The 19,741-nt window shown below is 41.5% G+C and overlaps 3 protein-coding genes across 3 annotated transcripts; 2 read left to right on the plus strand and 1 right to left on the minus strand.

Annotated features, from left to right (window-relative positions):
• Positions 1-1,399: 1,399 nt before the first annotated feature.
• trim105 (tripartite motif containing 105) lies at positions 1,400-6,151 on the minus strand. Its single transcript, XM_079228903.1, has 6 exons — positions 5,491-6,151; positions 4,364-4,459; positions 3,493-3,726; positions 3,339-3,352; positions 3,067-3,182; positions 1,400-2,837 (listed from the first exon to the last, which is right to left on the minus strand). The coding sequence occupies exons 1-6, from the start codon at positions 5,773-5,775 to the stop codon at positions 2,290-2,292; spliced, it is 1,293 nt and encodes a 430-aa protein (XP_079085029.1). The 5' UTR covers positions 5,776-6,151; the 3' UTR covers positions 1,400-2,289.
• A 5,353-nt stretch (positions 6,152-11,504) lies between these two features.
• npy7r (neuropeptide Y receptor Y7) lies at positions 11,505-12,620 on the plus strand (the record flags this gene model as incomplete). Its single annotated transcript, XM_079229100.1, has 1 exon — positions 11,505-12,620. One exon carries the CDS (start codon positions 11,505-11,507, stop codon positions 12,618-12,620), a length of 1,116 nt encoding a protein of 371 aa, XP_079085226.1.
• A 1,922-nt stretch (positions 12,621-14,542) lies between these two features.
• Positions 14,543-18,826, plus strand: prelid1a (PRELI domain containing 1a). Its single transcript, XM_079228755.1, has 6 exons — positions 14,543-14,638; positions 15,173-15,292; positions 16,472-16,697; positions 16,790-16,903; positions 17,191-17,269; positions 17,542-18,826. The coding sequence occupies exons 2-6, from the start codon at positions 15,201-15,203 to the stop codon at positions 17,661-17,663; spliced, it is 633 nt and encodes a 210-aa protein (XP_079084881.1). The 5' UTR covers positions 14,543-14,638; positions 15,173-15,200; the 3' UTR covers positions 17,664-18,826.
• The last annotated feature ends 915 nt before the right edge of the window (positions 18,827-19,741 follow it).

Consider the following 19,741-nt stretch of genomic DNA (forward strand, 5'->3'; position numbering starts at 1 on the left):
CACTCTGAACTATAGCTGTCACTGTTTAAAGAGGGAGTTTTTGTTTTGTTGTGGTTGAGGGAGCCAACATTTCACATCAGTTGTAGGCCATGTTTTCTATCGGTCAGCGGTTATGGAAAGCTGCAGCCTGGGATGAATAGTATGCTTGCATGTAAATTATTTACCAATTAACTATAGCCCTAAAAGCTAATGCATTGAGTCAGAAATGGAATCTGGATTTTAGTATAAATAGAACATTTCTCAACCCTAATCTAATTTGAAGCTTTAAATTGTGTTTCTTAGCCACTTGAGGGCAGCAGAACAACACAACGTTAATATATTATCTCCATATAAAGCTGATAAAGAAAAGGTGTTAGCAAACAGTTCACCTGTTTGCATCCAGCAGATACGGAGTCCATTATTCACTCTCTTTTCTGTTCTCGCCTAAATGCTTCATTATGTTAACCAGCTAGTAGATTACTTTGTCTGCTGTTTGGGGCGGGGCATGTTGAGGCACAGTGGCTTTAGTAAAAGCATGCTTTGTATACTTGTATATCATTTATTCACCCCATGTTACCTTGAATTCTTAAAGAAAAGTTGTATGTTTTCACCGCCAAATGAGAATTGAAAAATAAAAATGTCTTCATGAATTGAAGTATTTGGAGGCCTTGTTTAATTATTATAGCTGTAGAGAACTTTCCGCTGTTGAAAACAAAGTTGATGAGAGTAATGAACCAAAACCCTATTATTATTTCCCCATCTGTTGATACAAAAATATTGATAAGTGCATCTTATAACCCTAACTCTACCCATAAGGAGGCTGTACCAACCACAATATATTAAAAATATTGAAATATTTAGCTGCATATCCTCTTTCAACCAAGCGGAACAAACAGCTTTCCAGAGAGGACATGGGGTCCCAAAACAAAACACATAAAGGCCCTCCTCATAATCTCTTCAGATTTCATATAAAGTGAAAAGCTCTCTTCAATTGAGAAAATTGAGTTGACTTTAATCTGCATTCCCGTGTCTAAGTGAATGTGTTATAAGCGAGTCATAAACGCAACCCTCTCTGTGTAGCCGCTGAGCAGGAAGAGCGTGGTCCCCCTCTGGTGCAGTTCATTGTGCCACTCTCCCAGTCTGCTGAGGAGGCAGCAGCATCCTGCCCTCCAGAGCCCACAGGCATCCCCACTGTCTCTCTGTTTGTACGACCTTTCACCTGGCAGGAGGAAACAGGACGCCAGCGCTCTTGCATGTTTGTGAAGATAACCGAGAGCCCGCCTATCCCTGCTGTTCGAGTGTCAGAGACGGCTGGCGTATTCACTCTGCTTTGATGAGGCTTAATAACATCCTTGATTATTTTCAAGTGAGGTCGTGCCAGAGTGCAGTGTCAAAGACAATGTTTATGTAAGAAAGAAAAAAGGATTTCATTTTTTTTTTATTTGCATCAGCAGGTTTTACAGATATCATTCGGGTCTTCATCAGAAAATGATCCAATGTGTAGCCGACATGCAATCACAACAACGTAAATGTGCTGCATAGACGGAACCTTGCATGGAACTACATTTCATTGAGCAACAACAACAAAAGTGCACATTATATATTTTAATTCAGGCACGTGTAACAGATATTAATGAATGTGCAAATGATGATCAACCAACAGGATCTACGAGAAGTAATATAATTAACTCATAAGATGTTGTGAAGTTGCATCTGGTTGTTAAAACATAAATCATCTCAAATAAAAAAGGCAAAACAATTTAATTTCATACTAATGCATAAAACATAAAGAACCATTTAATCAAATGTAAAATCTCCTAGTAAAGTGAACAATTCCTTCATGCTGATTGAAGTCAATGGTGATTATAAGACCTTTTTACAAGCAAGCCTAAGGAAAGTTTGACTTGATGAGACAATTATGCATATTATTTAAATGTCAACTATCTTTATCAAGCTCAGAAATTTCCTCGAACAGTGAAGTCCCAGTGTGGTATTAAATTAAATCTTGATGCAGCTAAGCTTCATTATATTATACCCCAAATGGCTGAATAAATGAATTATTCCGCTGATTGCAAATCGAAGGAGCCTCTTCAGATTAGAGCCGGTGGAATTGCATTTTATGATGAATATGGCAATTTTCATAACATGTCAAAGCTTTTAGAGTTCATTTCAGAAAGAAAATAAATGCATCTGGCGATATCCGATCATGTAAATTAAGAGAGCAATCTGTCATTTTAAACTTTATAGAACCACAATGATTACGTGGTCAATAAGTGAATAGACAGCTCTTGCATACATGGAAAGCTTTTATCACATTGCGACGGGCGGGTAGTGGAGGAGCCTGATAGGTTTCTGGCTGCTGTCACTAAAGCACGGGCTGAAGAAGGGGAACGCCTTCCCCCGCGGGCCGTTGGTGAACGAGTAGAGCAGACTCATGTCATCGGCGTTGTAGAAGGACACCCTCCTCTCCTCACAGTCCAAGAAAACCCCGAGCCTGTGAGGCGAAGAGCCGAGCTGCAGCCTCGTCCAGGGCTGCGTGCCGGCCGAGTACTCGCTCCTGTTGCGTAGCCGCAGCGTCCAGTAGCCGCTTTCGGGGCTCAGCTTAATCCGAGTGTGCCGGTTTACGGCCTCCGACGCCACGCCCAGGTCCCACTTGGGTTTGGATCCCACCTCGACCTCCCAGTAGTGTCGGCCCGACTGGAAGCCCTGGGCGGCCAAAATGTTGACGCACTGCAGGAAACGTTTGCCGTGGTCCGTATGGGGGATCGGGACGTCGCATTCGATCGCCGCGGTTTTGTCCCTGGAGACGTGAATATTCGGGTGTGCCGTGTCGACGTCAAACGTTAATGGGGAAGGACCTTTGGGGAAAAACAATTCATTAAATAGTCATAAAACTCAACAGTGTGTCACATTCAAAATTGAAAATACATCCCATCAGTGGAACAATGGTGTCATTACTGTCATTCTGTTACCATATTTATACAATACTTATAATGTCTCATTTAATTACTCCCATTGCTGAGGCAGAAGCAGCTTTTAGCTCAAGTCCTTTGTGTTTTGAATGAAGCACGTCACAGAGAAAATTACCTGGATTCAAAGAATTGAACATCTTTCTCCATGTGATGTACTGTACTGGGGCCATGTATCTGTTGCTGAATGCATTCATATCAAACTCCGGGGCAATATCCACCTGCACACACAGACTGTTGGGGATAAAAAAAAAAAAAAGTGTGTTGAGTGAGGCTCATTTATTCTCAGCACAGATGACACCAAATTGAAGTAGAAATCAAATAAGCATATGCCAGGTGTAAAAATGCCACGAGCTATCACTCGGTCATAACGCTGAAACAGACATTTACCTCAGCTGTGGGAGCTGGAGAGAAGGAAATGAAAGAAGAATCACATAAGCAACTGATTCAAATTCAAGCAAATTTCAAAAGTCAAAATACATGAATGACACTGTGGGTGTTATATAAAGTTCAGATGTGATCTACACATTTCAGACAAACTCACCTCAGCTAGTATGGTGTTCTCCGTGGCAGCGGTCGCCTGCTGTAGTGCTCTCATACTGTCCTCCAGTTCCCCTACCGCCAGCTCTGTGGCCTCCAGGTGGCGCTGGACTTTCTCCAGACCGTCCTCCTGCTCTCTGCTGAGCTGCTCCAGGGCGCAGGTCTCCTCATTGTTCAGGATCTGATGCAGAGCTCTGAATTCCTCTTTGACGTGAGCCTGCAGATCTGCTCCGACTTTCTGAGACAGGGAAACATTGCTGACGTTACAGGTGGAGGACGTAATTTAGCATCTTGCTGTCGCTGTCAAGGGCCTTGTTCCAATAAACCTCGAAATAGCTTCCACGAAAGTGCACATCTCTAGAGAGACAAACGAGGGGTAATGAAGCAGCACTTTGCATCAAAGATCGACATGTCGAACAAATACAAGTTTCCTGTTCATCATCTCGGCACAAAAATAAACTCCAGTGCTTATCTTCCATCTGTCTCACACAAATTGGATGTGTTCATCTTTCTGTCGCTTCTGTGACTGTTTGTCACAATGTGTAATGTGCCCTATCTATTGTTTGAGCAATTAAACACTAAATTAAAAAGTGCTTGGTTTGATGCATTGGGTCTTTCTGCTAGAGGAAATAATTGTCTAAAGTAAGGATTGCCTAAGCATGGGTAACACACAACAAAGAGATTAGAAAGACATTCATGCACCCAAGCGCAAGACCATTATGCTTTACATATCGAAGCACAAACTGTCCCTTACCGCCATCTGCAAACACCACTAAATATACAGTATGACATATTGCAAACACCCATTAGGGAGTTTCATGTGCATTCTTATCTGTTAAGTGCTGCCACCTCTTGAGTTCCCCAGAGGAGTATACCTTTATGGCATCCATCTTGTCTTTGTCTCTGCGAATACTGTTGATGAAGTCCTCCTTCTTCAGGCGATGACTCTCCAAAGTCTCTCTCCGTTGTTTCTGTTCAGCAACATGCATATCAAATCAGTGTGGAGACAGGAACAACAGCACACAGAGAGAGACTGAGCAGAGCATCAAGGAACTCATAAACACGTGTAAACATGCTGATTACCGAGTGGCCAGACAAATAGCCCTGCAATAAATAATGCTTCCTTCAAATGTTCAGTTTCGGTTGAGACTGAAACCTTTTGTGCGTCGAGTCAACTCGAAGGTTTGTTCTGAGGATGTACTTTGTGCTGGAAGATGTAAAGCTAACTTCCTCATATGGAGCACAAATATCAGAAACCCTTGCAATCTAGTGCAACAACAGCACAAAGCCTGTAAGAAGTATTTGAAGTAAGCTTGCTTTCTCCTTTTCCTGAAGTCTCCATGAGGTTGCCAGGCATCCAGTAGAGACTACAGGCAGTGACTGTATAAAGTCAATAAATAGTCTGGCACAAAAGTCCCTTAAAACTGCCCCTTTTTTTATGGATTTAACAAACAAGATATAGAGTGTTAATAAGTGAGCTTTAGGTGGGAATAAACATATTTTCCCAAATTGAGCTATTTCTTGAAAGAAACATCATAAAGTTGAATAAATATCTTTCTGGCACAGTATGAAAAAACAATTAAATGTATTAACAAGAGTGACAAGGGTATGATTTATTACAGGAATGTTGTATGGTTCGTTTTATCATTCTCGTATTGTATATTGGTTCCCCAGCTGTAGTCAAGTCATATATCCTGTGGTACAAAGCCATATAAAAAGGGAGTGGAGGGGAAACTTTGCCCGGGGCAATTCAAGCAAGATGTGTTGAGGGTGGAACTACAGTGAAATAAACACGGATTTGGACTGAAAGATACAACACAAATGTGTTCAACTTGCAGAACAGAACTCTCACTTTTAATTGATCGGTTTACTTTGGAGTATACGCTTATTTGTATATGATTACCAAGCGCTTAATAACAGATGACCGGATGACAGGAGTGAAGCAATAAAGGCGTGGAAGGCAGCCAGCAGGGTTTAACAGGCAGCAGAGGTCTGAACTCACCTCTAGGTTCTTGATGTAAGTGTCCGAGGTGGTGGCTCGGACCTTCTCCACCATGGCTGTCACAAGGTAGTTGGTTTGAAAGTGCTTGGAGCTGAACTCCTTGCGGCACTGCGGGCAGCTTACAGCCCCCTGAGTTCCTCTCCAGTACCTGGAGATGCAGGGTTTGCAGAAGTGGTGCATGCAGGCCAGCATGACAGGCTCCCTGAACAGGTCACAGCATATGGCACATGTCAGGTCCTCTCTCAGGCTGCCTTTGGTGGATGGAGCAGCAGCAGCAGCAGCCATGGTGGGAAGGCTTTCCTCTCCACAGTCTGTCCACGCTGAAGTGAAAGCAAAAGCCTGGTGGAGAGAGACAAACTCATCTCGGTGTTAAGTCAGCTGAAATTAACAGATGAATGACAAAGTTCACACTGTACAGCAACAGCTTCCTGTTGTTAATAATGATTCTGGATCCAGCAGTGAGCTGTGTCCCTCCTCTCTCAGGGCCAACACTGATACCAAATTCAATGCAAATAACTCTCATATTGCTCCTTAGAATGAGTTTCCATTCCATTTAGCTGACCCTTTTATCCAAATCGACTTACAATAAGTGCATTGAACCATGAGTATAAACTCAGAACAACAAGAACCAAACTACAAAGTGGTATAAGTAAGTGCCACCAAAGTGCTACTTTCTTTATTCCACTTCCCAGTTGAAACACCAGCCACTTTAAGGGCAAATCTTAAACCAGGGCTCCTGGGAGAAGGGCATCGTGTGATGTGTCACGGGACTCTATAGAGGAGCTGACGAGGTACATTGTCAAAGTTTGGTCAGAGGTCTTGTTTTGTTTTCACACTGCCTGTGAAACCTGCTAGCGTTTAGCTCCGAGTAGCAGCCAGTAAAGCGCCTCTTTAGGCGACACAAAACACAACAACCGTAAAGCTTTGGCTGCTGACTGTTATACACGTTTAGTTAACACTTTCGTGAACTTACGTTGTCTGTTAGTCGGAGAAATATGTTCCCGAATACTTCAAAGTCTCTCCTTTCGCTCTCCGATTTCTCGACTCAACTGGAACAGGACGTACACGCGTACTGCGCATGCGCCAGCTTCAAACGCACTTTTGATTGGTCCGTTTGTTTCACGTCCAACAGCAGGATGTAGGGACTTTATTCCTATATCGGTCTATGGAATTAACACAGTTACTTGTCCTCTTCTCTTCTTAACTCATCTCTGTTTCACTGAACACTATAAGATACAGATGTAGAGCATATTTTACACTACTTTAAACAAAAGCTACATTTCCCCACAAGCCTGCTTCAAATTTGCAGAAAGCAGTCACACCCTCCATTATATTCAGATTATTTACAGATTGTATTCTTTCATCAATTTAACAGATCAATTATATTCTGTAGATTATATCCCTCTACATTATTCCACAACTGTTTCAAAGTATTCTCTTCAGTGGTAGATATAGAGACTGACATGTTAGAGAAATGTTAAATCCCTTCATCATATGGGGTTAGTGGATGTAAGGACCCCTCCAGCAATATGCACGTTCCTAAATTTGGCAGATTAACAAGAGACAGATAAAAAAAATTTAAAAAAGAGTATCAAAATCAAAGCAGCACAAACTAAGATATCCTAACTTTTATTCTCATTGTTAAAACCTCCATGTTACCAAACACCGAGGACATAGCTTAATGGGACACATCATTTGATTGTCCCTATATATATACTATATATATATATATATATATATATATATATATAGAGAGAGAGAGAGAGAGAGAGAGAGAGAGAGAGAGAGAGAGAGAGAGAGAGAGAGAGAGAGAGAGAGAGAGAACAACAGCGTGTGACTGTGCGACGCAAGGACGCCGCAGTCTCCGATTATGGCATCAGGTCAGTGGCATCAGTGTTCTTATCCTGAACGGAAGCAGTGATCCGATGGAGAGCAGAGTATCATGAGAATCCCAGAGGGGAGCCTATAAATTAATCAAGTATGTAGATTAATTTGAGCACAGGTGAATGAAGATGCAAAGACTCATACAGTTTAACTTAAACTGAAAGAATATGTCATTGTCTATAATGTAAAATCCTCATTAGTTTTCAGAACCAGTTGGAGATAAGCAAGCTTGTGGTAAGGACAGTAACGCATTCAAGTCAGGTTGAAGGAACTGTCCACCTTGACAGCCGAGTGACCCAGTGAAAATGGAGGTTTGGGGATGGCTCCCATAATTAAACGAATAAATTGAAGGGGAGAGGCAGCCTGCCCCAATCAATAAGGCTAATCTTTGTTGCTGAGTCAATCAGTGCACTAATTATTGCGTCATCTAAAACAATATATATCTGAGCTCTGGTGGAGAAAGGTAACTCTCAACATAAACTAAATCAGAGGCAAGGCTCAAGGAACACATGTTCTGATATGAAAACCACAAAGCATTTTCTTGGTTCAATGGTTTGTCAGTGTGGCTGAAGCTTTGTTCATGTCTTTGACAGCCTGTTTCAGCTCCCTAATTATCTATTGACAGTGACATCCCCCCCACCACCACCACATCTATGAGTATAGTTACATCAGGTGTGACGACAAGCTTACAACAGAGCTGCAAATACTTGTAAATAGCGTAATTACCTTATTTGTTTTATTGCTGCAATACTTTTCAAGACTCTGAATCCCATTTATGTCAAGGCATAACTGGCGTTTAGATTTATATCGCACTTTCCTTGGAAATCTCCTACTGTGCACTATATAAAAATCAGCCTTGACAGTGCACTGTCTTTTCAGAAACCTGAAGCTTTGCTACATCAAATGAGAGAAAAAAATGACTTCAGGCACACAATAAAACCTCATTTATTTAAACCCCATAGAAGTTGAATTTTGTCAGGTGACTGATACCCAGTATATTAAAATAATGATTGAAGTTCCCAACCAAACCCAACATTCAAATATGCCACATTTCAATAATCCAATGCGGAACGTCGCGGGAGCTCTCATAAATTATAGCTAGTTGTGAGATGAACGTGTCTTCCCAGGGAATCCACTAAAGGCAAGTAACTAGCAATGGCTTGTTGCACAACAACACAACAGTTTAGTGTTATTGCTGCTCATGTGATTGTTGAAATTAGATCAGTTGTGATGTGGAGCAATATATGAGGATTTGCTTTACAATCCTGAATTGTTCCAAAGTTCATTCAAAGTTGTACACATGAATGGAAATAAAGAAATAATAGGCTTTAGAATGGAATGTCTTCCAGGAAATGAAGTGAATACTAAATGGAAATAAATGGCAAAATGAAAACTTGGTGACGTAAATGCGTTGGCACTTTAAATGGCATTCTGTGACAATCACTTTAATGTTTGGTACGTGGTGATAACGTACCAAAGATGCCCCGTTTAAAAAAAATGTGAGCTACAAAGTGCAGATCCCTGGTGACAGTCCCTGGCACTGATGTGGATCCTGCAGAACTGGCTCAGGAACGCACAGTCGAGGCACAAGATGCGCACTAAGCGCTCCAGTTTGGGAGGAGCTTCGGGATTTTACCCCTTTGTTTCACGCCGCTCTCCAGTGAAGACCCGTTTGCAAAAGGAGATATAGTGGTGAAAGGTGAGTCCATTAATGTGTGCAGACCGTTCATTTTGGACTTTAACTGAATATTACGATGCTACTTTTGTGAAAAAATTGTGTATTCCAGACTACACACATTTGTAATATTCTTTTTGTTATTCTGCCGCTGCGTATAGTTTCTGAAATTGTTTGTCTATGTGCGTAATTTGGACATGAAAAGTGCATCAATTACGTACTGACTATATGTGTTTGAGGCAAGCGATTTGCACCTGTCCAGTCGGTTGAATACGCCTTGAGAGCTTACTTGGAGATATCTGAATGCGCGCTATTCAGTTAATCAAAGTGGCAACAAATTACGCACGACCAAAGCATGAAAGCTTGATTGATTTGGAATTGGACGTCTCATCATAAATCGATGTCAGCACGTAGAGTTCACACGAAATTGGTTCAATTGTTTGTAGTTTTTTTTTTTTTCTCCAGCAGGCGTGTGGTAACAGTTTCCTCGGTGGCGCGAGTTTGCCTCAAATCATGGATTACCATCGCCGATCAGAACGGGTGCTCTGACAAATGTCGCCTGTATAGTCTGCCTGCTAAATCCCTGCTGGGTGCTGCTGTGTGACTGTCTGCTCCGACAGAGGATGCAGGAGGGCAGTGAATGTTTTTTTTTCTTCCTTAATTGACACTGCAACACTGTAAATGTCATTACCAAATGTGGTTATCCTACAAGTCCTTTCATGACTCACAATGTGTGTTTCGATTGTATCTATGATAACGTTCCTCTCCTTTAGGCAAAGCATCTAATATTGCATCATAGTTAAATCTTAAGCAACCCAGAGACGATTGTATTGTATACCAGCTTCGAGACACACCATAGGCACTCACTTACACACAAACACACACACATGCGTATATACACACTTGTTGTCAAGGCCATTTGCTGCTTGAAGTCAATTGCAGAGAGGACAACAATGATCTGTGTAGCATTTGACAATAACACATCCCAACAATGCAGCAAAACACATTTATGCCATATTTTCCACAATAACATATTCAATTGGGAATAACATATCGAGAAAAGCAACGATGTCAGTAAACTTAAAACATTGAGTGTTGAATGTGCAAAGTTGATTCAGAAAGCAATACAAGTGTCCGTTTTTTCGTATTGTGAATATGGTGAAAGCCTCTGGTGGAGGCAGATACCACTCAATGTAAATAGCATAAACCTGCGTAATGAGCAGTTACTTAAGAGTCAAACATTGAGAGTAGTTTTTATACATGCCACGACCACAGTGTTCTCTCTCTATTCAGCGGTAGCTCTCAGCCTGCAGGTAAATTGTCAGAAATGTCAAAATAATGACCTCTAGAAAGTACTGAAAAGAGAGATATTAACATACGGTTGTGGAACATGGACCAGCACTGATCTTTCTTTCACAAATTAGGCCTACCACTAAATATTCCTTTTATGAGATGCCGACTGCGCAGAGCAGTCTAATGATGTAGCTGTGTACTCTCTGACTCCTCCTGATTGCATTGCTTCCCTCATCATTTTGCTTTAGTCTTTATAATGACACAGGTGTTTATGTCCCTTGGAAAAAAAACAGCATGTTGTTACCAAACCGGGGAAACATCTTCAATAGCTCTAGGTAGCAACATGGTTGTTTTTTGGGAGTGTTTGGAAGGAGCGTGTACAAAGACATCTGATTTTCTATTGCTTTTTATCTGTTACTGGGATGCATATTTCCTTTTTTAGCTTTTCAGAACACTCACTTCCTCAATGCAATGTTGGGTAATTGCTCTAATAATTAGACTGCATGCATTAGAGAATTCTCATAACTTCGAAATTGAACTATTTCATTACTCAAGTTGAATGCAAAATTAAATAACAGTATGATAACTGCCCTTTCAAGGTGTTACGAAGAGAATAATGAAATAGGTCCGTATCTGATCTGCTTAGTCTGATTTTCATTAGAGGTTTGGATTTTGTCAACGCCGTTGCAGTTCTTCCTTATATTATTCAGAAATATATATTATACAATAATAGATTATTATTAATAGATTACAGACAGCATTGTCTAGTACAAGGAGAGGGAGATAATGGGCCAGGACATATTCAGGAGGTCAAAATAACAGCCCACCAGCAACGAGACCCAGGATGCAGCTCTCTGGCTTTGTCAGGTGTTCAAGCGAAAGCAATGGGAAGCAAGTGAGGGATCATGCCACAACACATGGGCATATGGCACACCCTCCAGGTGAAGACAAGTGACTGGTGTACTTGACAGTGATGCTGGCAGAATTGGAGAGACAAGTGGAAAATAGCTAACTTAACACCTCAAGCCTTTGCACAATGACTGCCATTATTGTTTTATTTTCATATCTCGTTCGGAATATTCTACCTGGCTGGTGTCAGAAACCATTCTCGTTTTCTCTCCTCAGGTGTCGGCACATCCTCAATCTAGCATCTACCGATAAAATGAGCCCACCGGACACATGCAACACCACAAGCGAAGGGCCGGCCGGTGAAGCCGACCCCTGGTTTCAACTCAACGACAGCAAGGGTTTGGGCCCACCTGGTTTCCACACTGACATCACCAAGCATCTTGGAGTCCAGATCACCCTGATCACAGCGTATTCCCTAATTATTCTGCTGGGGCTGCTGGGCAACGCTCTCGTCATCTACATGATTATTCGCTACAGAAACATGCGAACAGTGACCAACTTCTTCATCGCCAACCTGGCCCTGGCCGACCTCCTGGTGGACACTCTCTGCTTGCCCTTCACTCTGGTTTACACTCTGCTGGATGAGTGGAAGTTTGGAGCGGTGCTGTGCCACATGGTGCCATTTGCCCAGGCCCTGAGTGTGCATGTATCCATCCTGACCATGACTGTCATCGCTCTGGAGCGGTACCGCTGCATCGTCTTCCATCTTGGCCGGCGCCTCACGTGGCACTCCAGCTTCCTCATCATGTCGTTCACCTGGACTACGTCTGCTGTCCTGGCAGCACCCCTGGCCATCTTCAGAGAGTACCGCCATGAAGAGATCCCTTCCATCAACCTGCGCATCGCAGTCTGCTCTGAGAAGTGGCCCCACGGGACCAGCAGGGACGGAGTCATCTACAGCCTCTCGATGCTGCTCCTCCAGTACATCCTTCCTTTGGCCATCATCAGTTACGCTTACATCTGCATCTGGGTCAAACTGAAGAACCACATCAGTCCGTCGAGCCGCAACGACAGCATCAACCGCCGCAAAAAGACCACCAAGATGTTGGCCCTGGTGGTGGTGGTGTTTGCCATCTGCTGGCTGCCGTTCCATGTGTTTCAGCTGGCCAGTGATCTGGACCTGGTGCTCAGGTTTAAGGAGTACAAACTAATATACACGGTGTTCCACATTGTAGCCATGGGTTCAACTTGTACCAACCCGCTCCTGTATGGGTGGATGAATAAAAACTACAGGAACGGCTTCCTCATGGTCTTCCGTTGTGAGGATAAGCCCGATTCCTTCCACCCCGAGGGCTCGTTCAGGACACGTTCCACAAGAAGGCTGACTCTGAACGGTCGTAATGGCGGACAACCTCCGACTGCTGTATGAGAAGAAAGCAATTTGAAAGGCCTGCAGGATGTGACTGAACCCACTGAACACACTTCTGGTTTGAGGTGTTTGTGGTTCAAAAGTAGCCTTTTGACTTGAATGGCCTGATCTTGAGTATCTATGGGACTGGAGAGGGCTCATAGCTTTGCATGCCAATCGCTCTATGTAAGGCTCTTCTTTCCTTTGTGAATGGTACTAGTGAAAATACATGTCGAAGCTTTTCAAATATATGTTTCAAATGTTTACTAGGCTGTTTATTAACTCGGTACAATTAGTGTGCACTTGTTGGTAAGTGATGTCCAATTATTTATGCACTCCGATGCATAAATCGCCTGAGGCTGGTAGTGTGTTTGTTCTTACTGAAGGTGATTATTGTGACTGTGTGAACAAGTTTAATTGTCTGCACTTGTTTTTCTGATTGTTGGCTATTGAAAACATTTGGACAATTTTCTGTTAATTAATCCAAATGCTGAGTTTGGGATTAATTCCAACGTTTGTAACATTCAATTGTCATCAAAGGAATCCAGAGGAGGCTGTTATCTGTAACCAGGAAGTTCATTGTGTTCACCTGCAACCAGCTGCTCCTGATTAGATGGGCAAGCAGGGGAAACAAATAGAAAATTGTTATTATATCATGTGGGCAGCTGCTTTGAGGATATGTAAAACATAATTTTAAAAAAAAGGGATTTGGAAGAAGACAAAACAGGCAATTCCCTACTCTGTCAAAGTGTCCTTTGTTAGTGGTCTTTTAATCATGAACACAGGAACATTAATCAACCACACGGCCTCTGGGCACATTGAGCCCCCACTGCACACTGAGTTGACCATCAGGAGAAATTATGTTTTGTGTGTCCAATAAAAAGACTGTTGCTTGGATAAATGTCAGATCTTGTCTGGGTGTGTAGTTAACATGGACATTGTGGTGTATTACAAAGTGTGTTGCACACCGACACCATACAAAGACTACTCAAAACATTTAGGGGTAAATGTACCCTCCATACTTAATGTTATACAGGAAGGTCAACTTAAACTCACTGAACCGGAAGGCTGGAAAATCCATCTGTAGATGGGAAGATAATAAATTATATATATAATATATATATATATATATATATATATATATATATATATATATATATATATATATATATATATATATATATATATATAATTTGAGGTGAATCAAAGTCTTCACGCAAACATTCAGACTTCATTTTGAACAACAAAAAATAACCAGTGGATCCAAATAACAACCAATAAAGCATTTAATGAACAACCAGACAAATGTGGCCTATGCAGTGTGATTTATTTACAGCAAAGATAATACACATTGGTTTTGTCCGGCTGTAACTTGACACCAACATTACTGATTTCCTCGTTTAGCCTACATTCCTTTATGTACTGTAGATTATTATAAACTCAAAGTCTTTATCGGGACGACCAGCAGACAAACACTCAGCTTAGACCCACGACATTAAACCCTTTTGGCATTAGAGCTAATGTGTGAAGATTTTTCTGCAGACTGGAGATGTTTTCAGGGATGATTTTATGCATAAGAGATTATCCATCTGCAGCACAGTATGGCATGCTCAAGGGGATATATCTCCAAAAATAGCAAAACACAGTCAGATTAACCAGAATAATATAAGGGTTGTTTTTTAGTTTTTACATTTGAGTTTAAGATAGATTATAGGAGCCTTACAGGTGCCACTTTCTGTTGTTTTGACACAATTGCATAACATTAGAGCCCCCCCCCCCAAAAAAATCTCTGATCGAAATCCCCTCTCAGTAAACACAGCTCCAACGCTGCATTGGGGTTTTGCACAGTCACCTGCTGCCCTCTAGTGGTCACGCTGCGTCACGTGTGCACCGCCCACCGGATGTGTCGTCATGTGTTTGACCTTCCCCTTTAGTCCAAGTCACGTTTGACATGATTTGTCGGTGGCTGCGCGATGAACTTCATCCCGACCGGACTATAACATGCATAAACTCGTCTTTTGACTGCTGTCGCCATTCAGGTAACCGCCGTGGCCTCCGGAAATAAAAACCCCGGCAATGTGCCTCTTTAACTGGGAAGTGAGAGATGTGTGAAGGCCCCACTGGAGGTGTCTCTCCTCGACTAGCTAGCTAGCTCACGATGCTAACGATGGAGCTCGATGGGAGTGCGGACGTGACATATGTGACCGCGGGACGTGCTGTCTGACGTGAGCCGGTCGGAGGGCGCCTGAGCGCCCGTGTTCACCCGGACTGAGGAGCCACGTTGTCCGGTGGCCGAGCCGAGGACAACGTGTCTGTATCCGGCTGACAGCTGTCATGTAGCGAGCGTTTAGCTCAACCGTCTTAATTAACACGTAACGGTGTTGCATGAACAAAGCTGAATACTGTATTTCGTCAATGTTAACGGTACTTGATTGTTGACACTCTTCAGTAAAGAAACATGAACTTTGGCAACGGCCTAAGCTGCTGTTGAGTAAACCCTGGGGCCCCTGTGTGTGTTTGCATTGGCCTTCGGCTCGTCCTAATCACAGTCTGTTGGTCCTGTGTCTCCTCAGGGTGCTGCCACAGTAAACGCAGGGAACGATGGTGAAGTATTTCTGCTGCGCAGGTTTGCTCAAAAGCACCTGGGACCAAGTTTGTATTGCTTTCTGGCAACGATATCCCAACCCTTACAGGTGAGTGGGTCATGGGTCAACACAAGTAACAATAACACAATATAACACAAGTATACCTCTGGGTCCACACAAGTAAGTAACTATAACACAAGTATACCTCTGGGTCAACACAAGTATAACACAAGTATACCTCTGGGTGAACACAAGTATAACACAAGTATACCTCTGGGTCCACACAAGTATAACACAAGTATACCTCTGGGTCCACACAAGTAAGTAACTATAACACAAGTATACCTCTGGGTCAACACAAGTATACCTCTGGGTCCACACAAGTATAACACAAGTATACCTCTGGGTCCACACAAGTAAGTAACTATAACACAAGTATACCTCTGGGTCAACACAAGTATACCTCTGGGTCCACACAAGTATAACACAAGTATACCTCTGGGTCAACACAAGTATACCTCTGGGTCAACACAAGTATACCTCTGGCTCCTACTAGTTGGGATTGTGTCGCAGCAGTTGTTTGCTGATGAGGGTAAACAGTGGTGGGTTATAACTGAGTGTATTTGCTGAAGCAGTTTACTGTGGTATAGGTTTGACGCACTTTACTTCCGTTTTAGTTTTAATTGTCTGGTACTTCATACTACATTTCATGTGCTGGTTCCTGACAATTTTACATAAAACGTGTGGCTAGCTGATCCAATATGACGCACTGTGTCAGTAATAATAGTCCAATAGTGTGATATAACATCATTCTCTCATCAGATGACCAATGTTACTGTTTAATACCTAAAGTACATATTGATGCTTGTACTTTTGTGGTAAAAATATTAAAGCTTAAAGAAAATATCTTCCACCACCACTGAGGTTGCCTAGATTGTTTCCCCAGAGAGCAGTGAAGTGGTCAACATCATAGCTGAAACAATTAGTCCTTGAGCTGAAGTGATCAAATAAAGTAAATAATCAATAACAGAATTTCAAAGAATTTTTATTACCGATTACTTGTTTTAAAATGTCTATTATCTAATCAGTTCCTTCTACATTTGTTCATGTGTGAGTATTTGTTGCCTTTTTATGGCATTGGAAATGTGATACCTTTTAGGTTCCCATTTTTTTAAATTGTATAAAAGTATTTGAATTGAATGATAAAATGATTGACAGACATATTTATAAGCCCGGCAAAGAGGTTTTGTATAATCCTGATCCAGAGCTTGTGCTTCCCTCTCACAGTAACCATGTTTTGACTGAGGACATCATTTTCCGAGAGGTCACACCAACCAACTGCCTTAAATCCAGACGACTGTTGACCAAAACGAGCCGAGGGCCTCGCTGGATGGAGCGGTACCTTCCAAAGCACATGGCCAGCTCGGCATACATCATCGAGGACTCTATTGTGGACCCTCAGAAAAGGACCATGACCACGCTCACGTGGAACATCAGCCACGCTCGCCTCATGGTACAGCGGTGTTCCATTCCATCGGCACTCGGCATTGCACAAAGTGATAACACAACCTCATGTTGCTTTTTTTTTTACCTTGCTTGTCGCAGTCCGTGGAGGAGCGGTGTGAGTACCAAATCAACCCTGACAATGGCAGCTGGACAGATATAAAAAGAGAAGCTTGGATCTCTACCAATGTCTATGGGCTCTCTAGACCCGTTCAGGTCAGTAGAGTGAAGTGGTGGCAACGCTTTGTACCAGCTCAGGGAAAGTGGGGCGTCACGCCTATCTTTACGTCTGTAATTGTAACGTAATACACAGCGTCAGGTCGAAGCCGTCTGCCAAGACCTAGGTTGCTGAAGGATTTATGACCGATTCAGACTTATCACTTATGGTCCTCATGCTCTGGGAAGGTTTATTTACACATGTGATGATATGAGTTATAGGTTGTTCACACATTATTCTCTGTCTAAGCTTATTTCCTTTACTGACTGTAACTTCTCTTTTTCAGGAATTTGGTCTTGCAAGGTTCAAGACCAGTGTTACAAAGACCATGAAAGGTTTTGAGTACGTGCTGGCCAAAATGCAAGGTAAATTGTCACTAATAATAACATCCGTCATTAGTGCATTACAATAATTGGTCGAATGAACCATCGTTTATTTAAATTGCAACGCCTGCGCTTTGCTAGTTAGGCTGTTATGTTCATGTTAGCAGATGGGAAGTACAAGATGTGACACACACAGAGAGAAGTGTTGTTTATTACACAATTAACCATTGATAGCATAGGTTCTCTCGAACTACGTAAGTATACAGATATTTATACCGATATTAATTACAATCAATGTGTTATGACTTTTGTAGGTGAAACTCCATCGAGAACCTTAACGGAAACCGCTACTGACCGAGCAAGAGAGACGGCGATGGCAGCTAAGGAGAAAGCCAAAGACCTCGCCTCACAGGCCCAGAAGAAACAATATGTCTGATGAGCTGTATGGATCATCGGTTCTTTATCTTTACTCCCAGCCCTGGTGGTTAAGACGAACGGATCCCGTCAGGAGTAGACGCCTCTATGAGGAAGCCACGTACTGGAATGGTGGGTGGACCATAAAAGGCCTGAGCTGGGTTCAAGAGGCTGTATATTCTACCTTTCATTAGGGTTGTAACGGTTAAGCGCGGTATGAAGATTTGACGTACCATGTGCATTTGCTTATCTACGATATTGAAAATAAACTGACATAAGTGAGAGTGTGTGAGTTAAAGGTAAAGACCGTAGCAGTCTGGCTGCACTACCTACCTACAATATATGTTCATTATTAATAATCATAGGATATTATTTTAAAAGCTCCCAGCTGATATTGTTTTTCAACTTGTAGTTTGCTTTTAACATTCTACAGTGCAAACATGTAAAGTAACATGCTATATATTATCAGGTTTATGATTCTGTTTAGTATTATAATTGGTTATTGTATCTGATAATAATAAGAAAATTATTCGTGAAATACCGTGATATTTTCGGAATTTCTTTACCGTTACAACCCTACGTTTGATACCAGATCATCTCAGTGTGAACCATACATGGGGATCTTAAAGAAATGGTTGAATACAGTAATAATAGCACTTAGCCAACCTTGATACTGTTCCTCAGACTTTTGCTCGATTTTTGTGCCCCTCAACAACGTTTACTTTTTACTCTGCTCATTTCAGTGTGTCATGCTATTTTGTAATGTTTTTCTATTATCAACAGCTTTTTCTTTACAGGCTAAGATTAGCATACTATTGAATATCTAATTAATACAAATTGATGTGTTTGATTTACTAAAGTTGTATGTTTTGTCTCAATCATGTTGTCTTTTAGTTCAGTTCACCTGACCACACCTTAATCATCCTACCAGACTGATTGCTTCAAGTTGAAGTGCAATGACTGAGGAAGGGTCCCTGCTGTTGGCAGTCTAGCTTGATATTACAATCTGCTTGCATTGGACTTCAGTGTCTTTGCCTGAATTTAAAATGTGTGTACAAAGGCAAAAATGATACCTTGTATTGTACATTCAACTTAGGTCTGATGACACAACCAATGCAACAATGTGCTCTTACTGCATTGATTAAATATATTGTCAATAAATGGACATTTCCTTTGTAAAAATCATGCTGTGGTGTCTTTGTACAGTAAGTGGTAACTCTGTACTGTTTTGGTAAACCTGGGGGAGCTAGAGGATTAACAGGATGGGAAAGTTAAAAAAAGATTCTTAAATACCAAATTATCTTCCTGCTATCTTTTTCAAATAAAATGGAAAAATCAATTTCAAACATAAAACAAATGCACCCGATGAAGAGGAGAAGAAAAAGTTTCATCATTGTAATTCGATAAATCTATTAAAATAATTTGAAATGGCACATAAATATACAAAATATTTATTTAATTAAAAAGCTTACACCAGTAGAAAAATGCTACATTATATTACTGGGCGGAGAGACGGTTGAATGCATACATACTATTAGACGGTAATAAGGCATATTGCATACAAAAGTGAAGGGGGAAAGCACCTTCAGTTATTAAATACATGGCAATGAATATGAAACATACTTGTAATACAGCATAAATTGCATAATTACTACAAGTTGACATTGGTCCAACTGGTGCATGCATAATTGACGTGAGAAATGCACAAGCGATGAAGTGTACAGTTGTAATAATGCACACCTCTAAGAAGCAGACCAGTTAATATAAGCAGTGAATAAAACTGTCATTGTACTCTCTCCATATGCTCTCTAACTCATCTTTAAATACAGGCATCAAAATTCTTGCACTTGATCACAGACTGAATTGTGTACAAATACGCTAAATTAATATTTAGTGACCAGTTCTTTTATGTTCACTGTTTTCATTTTGATGAACCCACAATCTTTTTGAGACAAAACAAGTGCAAAGTGTGGAAACAGAAGAAAAAGACATGACGTGGCTAACTTACATAATTGGACAAAAATAGCACAGGTTGATGTTTAAGTGCCTGCTACACATGGCATTGCTGAAATATGAACTTAGTGCTAAAGAAAAGCTGTA

Source organism: Taurulus bubalis, assembly GCF_910589615.1.
Source record: "Taurulus bubalis genome assembly, chromosome: 13".
Classification (NCBI taxonomy): domain Eukaryota; kingdom Metazoa; phylum Chordata; class Actinopteri; order Perciformes; family Cottidae; genus Taurulus; species Taurulus bubalis.